Source organism: Rhinatrema bivittatum, chromosome 6 (assembly GCF_901001135.1).
Source record: "Rhinatrema bivittatum chromosome 6, aRhiBiv1.1, whole genome shotgun sequence".
Taxonomy (NCBI): Eukaryota; Metazoa; Chordata; class Amphibia; order Gymnophiona; family Rhinatrematidae; genus Rhinatrema; species Rhinatrema bivittatum.
Window position 1 is genome coordinate 7,071,607 of NC_042620.1, and position 2,947 is coordinate 7,074,553.

The window sequence follows — 2,947 nt, forward strand, 5'->3', positions numbered from 1 at the left end:
GGAATTTGAATAAGGTGAAAGGCCAAAAGGGAATGCAGTCCCAACGCCTTTCTCTGTTCCTGAACTGGCAGTTCTGAACGTGGTTTCGGGTGCCAGCGTCCTGGATCTCATCAAGGCATTGACGAGACTGGGCTTCCACTCACAGGGCTGCTATTACCCCATCTAGACAGGTTTAACTACAAAACCAGACCCCGGAGGGTGGCAGATAAGTCCTGGGTGGGCCCCTGCGGAGGCACCGGCGTTTCTCAGGATGACAGGGTTCATTTCTCTGATATAGGGGTAGATTTTCAGGATGCCCGCAAGCCTATCCACCCTTAATAGCCCATGCCAGAAGGTCTTCCTTACAAGTGTGACCCATTGCAAGCACTGGCACCCGCAAGCCAGGTGAAATGGGATTCATATACAGGCAAGGGAGGCGAGAGGCTCTATCACGGTATCCGGAGAGAGTGCTCGAGAGACACAGCCCAGTAACTGAGGCAGTAGCTCAGCTGCAAGGGGGATGCCTGCCTCTGGCACTGCAAGGGGGGTGCCTGCCTCTGACACTGCAAGGGGGATGCCCGCCTCCGGCACTGCAAGGGAGGTGCCCGCCTCCGGCACTGCAAGGGGGGTGCCTGCCTCCGGGACTGCAAGGGGGATGCCTGCCTCTGGCACTGCAAGGGGGGTGCCTGCCTCTGACACTGCAAGGGGAGTGCCTGCCTCTGGCACTGCAAGGGGGGTGCCTGCCTCTTGCACTGCAAGGGGGTGCCCGCCTCTGGCACTGCAAAGGGAGTGCCTGCCTCTGGCACTGCAAGGGGGGTGCCTGCCTCTTGCACTGCAAGGGGAGTGCCTGCCTCTGGCACTGCAAGTGGGATGCCCGCCTCTGGCACTGCAAGGGGGATGCCCGCCTCTGGCACTGCAAGGGGAGTGCCTGCCTCTGGCACTGCAAGGGGGATGCCTGCCTCTGACACTGCAAGGGGGATGCCTGCCTCTGGCACTGCAAGGGGAGTGCCTGCCTCTGACACTGCAAGGGGGATGCCTGCCTCTGGCACTGCAAGGGGGGTGCCTGCCTCTGGCACTGCAAGGGGGATGCCTGCCTCTGACACTGCAAAGGGAGTGCCTGCCTCTGGCACTGCAAGGGGGGTGCCTGCCTCTTGCACTGCAAGGGGGATGCCTGTCTCTGGCACTGCAAGGGGAGTGCCTGCCTCTGGCACTGCAAGTGGGGTGCCCGCCTCTGGCACTGCAAGGGGGATGCCCGCCTCCGGCACTGCAAGGGAGGTGCCTGCCTCTGGCACTGCAAGGGGGTGCCTGCCTCCGGGACTGCAAGGGGGATGCCTGCCTCTGGCACTGCAAGGGGGTGCCTGCCTCTGGCACTGCAAGGAGAGTGCCTGCCTCTGGCACTGCAAGGGGGATGCCTGCCTCTGGCACTGCAAGGGGAGTGCCCGCCTCTGGCACAGCAAGGGGGATGCCCGCCTCTGGCACTGCAAGGGAGGTGGCTGCCTCTGGCACTGCAAGGGGAGTGCCTGCCTCCGGGACTGCAAGGGGGATGCCTGCCTCTGGCACTGCAAGGGGGGTGCCTGCCTCTGACACTGCAAGAGGGATGCCTGCCTCTGGCACTGCAAGGGGGATGCCTGCCTCTGGCACTGCAAGAGGGATGCCTGCCTCTGGCACTGCAAGGGGGTGGATGCCTCTGGCACTGAAAGGGGGATGCCTGCCTCTGGCACTGCAAAGGGGGTGCCTGCCTCTGGGACTGCAAGGGGGATGCCTGCCTCTGGCACTGCAAGGGGGGTGCCTGCCTCTGGCACTGAGTGGGTAGGAAAAGGGAGGGACGAGCTTGCACCAGCACGGAGGACGACTAGCATGACCTCCCACAAGGCTACTCTCACCAGCTTGCTTTGCACTGTGGGACGAGCATTGACTCGGGTTGTAGTTCTGTGATTACCCCCTGGGGTCACTAAATATGGTGCTCCAGGTCTAATTATAATCACAGCTGTGAGGGGCAGAGGGTTACAGTCTGCCCCCACCCCCCCACCCCTATACTGAAACCAGGATCTGTGAGGGAGGGGTGGCGCCTCCCACCCCCCACCCTAAAGGGAAACCAGGATCTGTGAGGGAGGGGCGGTGCCTCCCACCACCCCCCCACCCTAAAGGGAAACCAGGATCTGTGAGGGAGGGGCGGTGCCTCCCACCCCCACCCTAAAGGGATGACCTGGATCTGTGAGGGAGGGGCGGCGCCTCCCACCCCCACCCTAAAGGGAAGACCTGGATCTGTGAGGGAGGGGCAGTGCCTCCCACCCCCCCCCCCCACCCTAAAGGGAAGACCTGGATCTGTGAGGGAGGGGTGGCGCCTCCCACCTCCCCCCCCACCCTAAAGGGAAACCAGGATCTGTGAGGGAGGGGCAGCGCCTCCCACCCCCTCCCACCCTAAAGGGAAGACCTGGATCTGTGAGGGAGGGGCAGTGCCTCCCACCCCACCCCCACCCTAAAGGGAACACCTGGATCTGTGAGGGAGGGGCAGCGCCTCCCACCCCCCACCCTAAAGGGAAGACCTGGATCTGTGAGGGAGGGGCAGTGCCTCCCACCCCCTCCCACCCTAAAGGGAAGACCTGGATCTGTGAGGGAGGGGCCGCGCCTCCTCTCCTGCCCCCCCCCCCCCCCCCCCCGCTGCTGTCTGAGGTGGCCGCAATGGTCTGAATCTTTAAAGAAATGGAAAAGCTTGTGATGCAGATCCCCCCAGCACTGCATCACCTCTGACCCCTGCCAATGCTCGCCACCCCCTTCCCTCACCCTAGCCGTCTCCCTGAGTCCCCTGCCCTACCTTACCAATCCTGGGTGGGCTGGTGGGCGTGACGCTCCCCCTGGGATCCGGCCCCTGCGCTGCCCCTTTCACTGTACCCCCATCCTGTGATGAACATAAATCACTGGCATTAATTCTCTGCCGTCCAGATTAGGAAATTCACTGAAGGCGAGT

The 2,947-nt window shown here is 63.1% G+C and overlaps 1 protein-coding gene across 1 annotated transcript; it reads right to left on the bottom strand.

Moving 5' to 3' along the window:
• Nucleotides 1-428: 428 nt before the first annotated feature.
• LOC115093368 (proline-rich proteoglycan 2-like) lies at nucleotides 429-1,838 on the bottom strand. The gene has a single exon (XM_029605012.1). The coding sequence runs from the start codon at nucleotides 1,836-1,838 to the stop codon at nucleotides 429-431; it is 1,410 nt and encodes a 469-aa protein (XP_029460872.1).
• Nucleotides 1,839-2,947: the final 1,109 nt, after the last annotated feature.

What these genes read in the sequence shown, in the direction of transcription:
- LOC115093368 (XM_029605012.1), bottom strand. Translation starts at nt 1,838, where the DNA reads ATGCTAGTCGTCCTCCGTGCTGGTGCAAGCTCGTCCCTCCCTTTTCCT.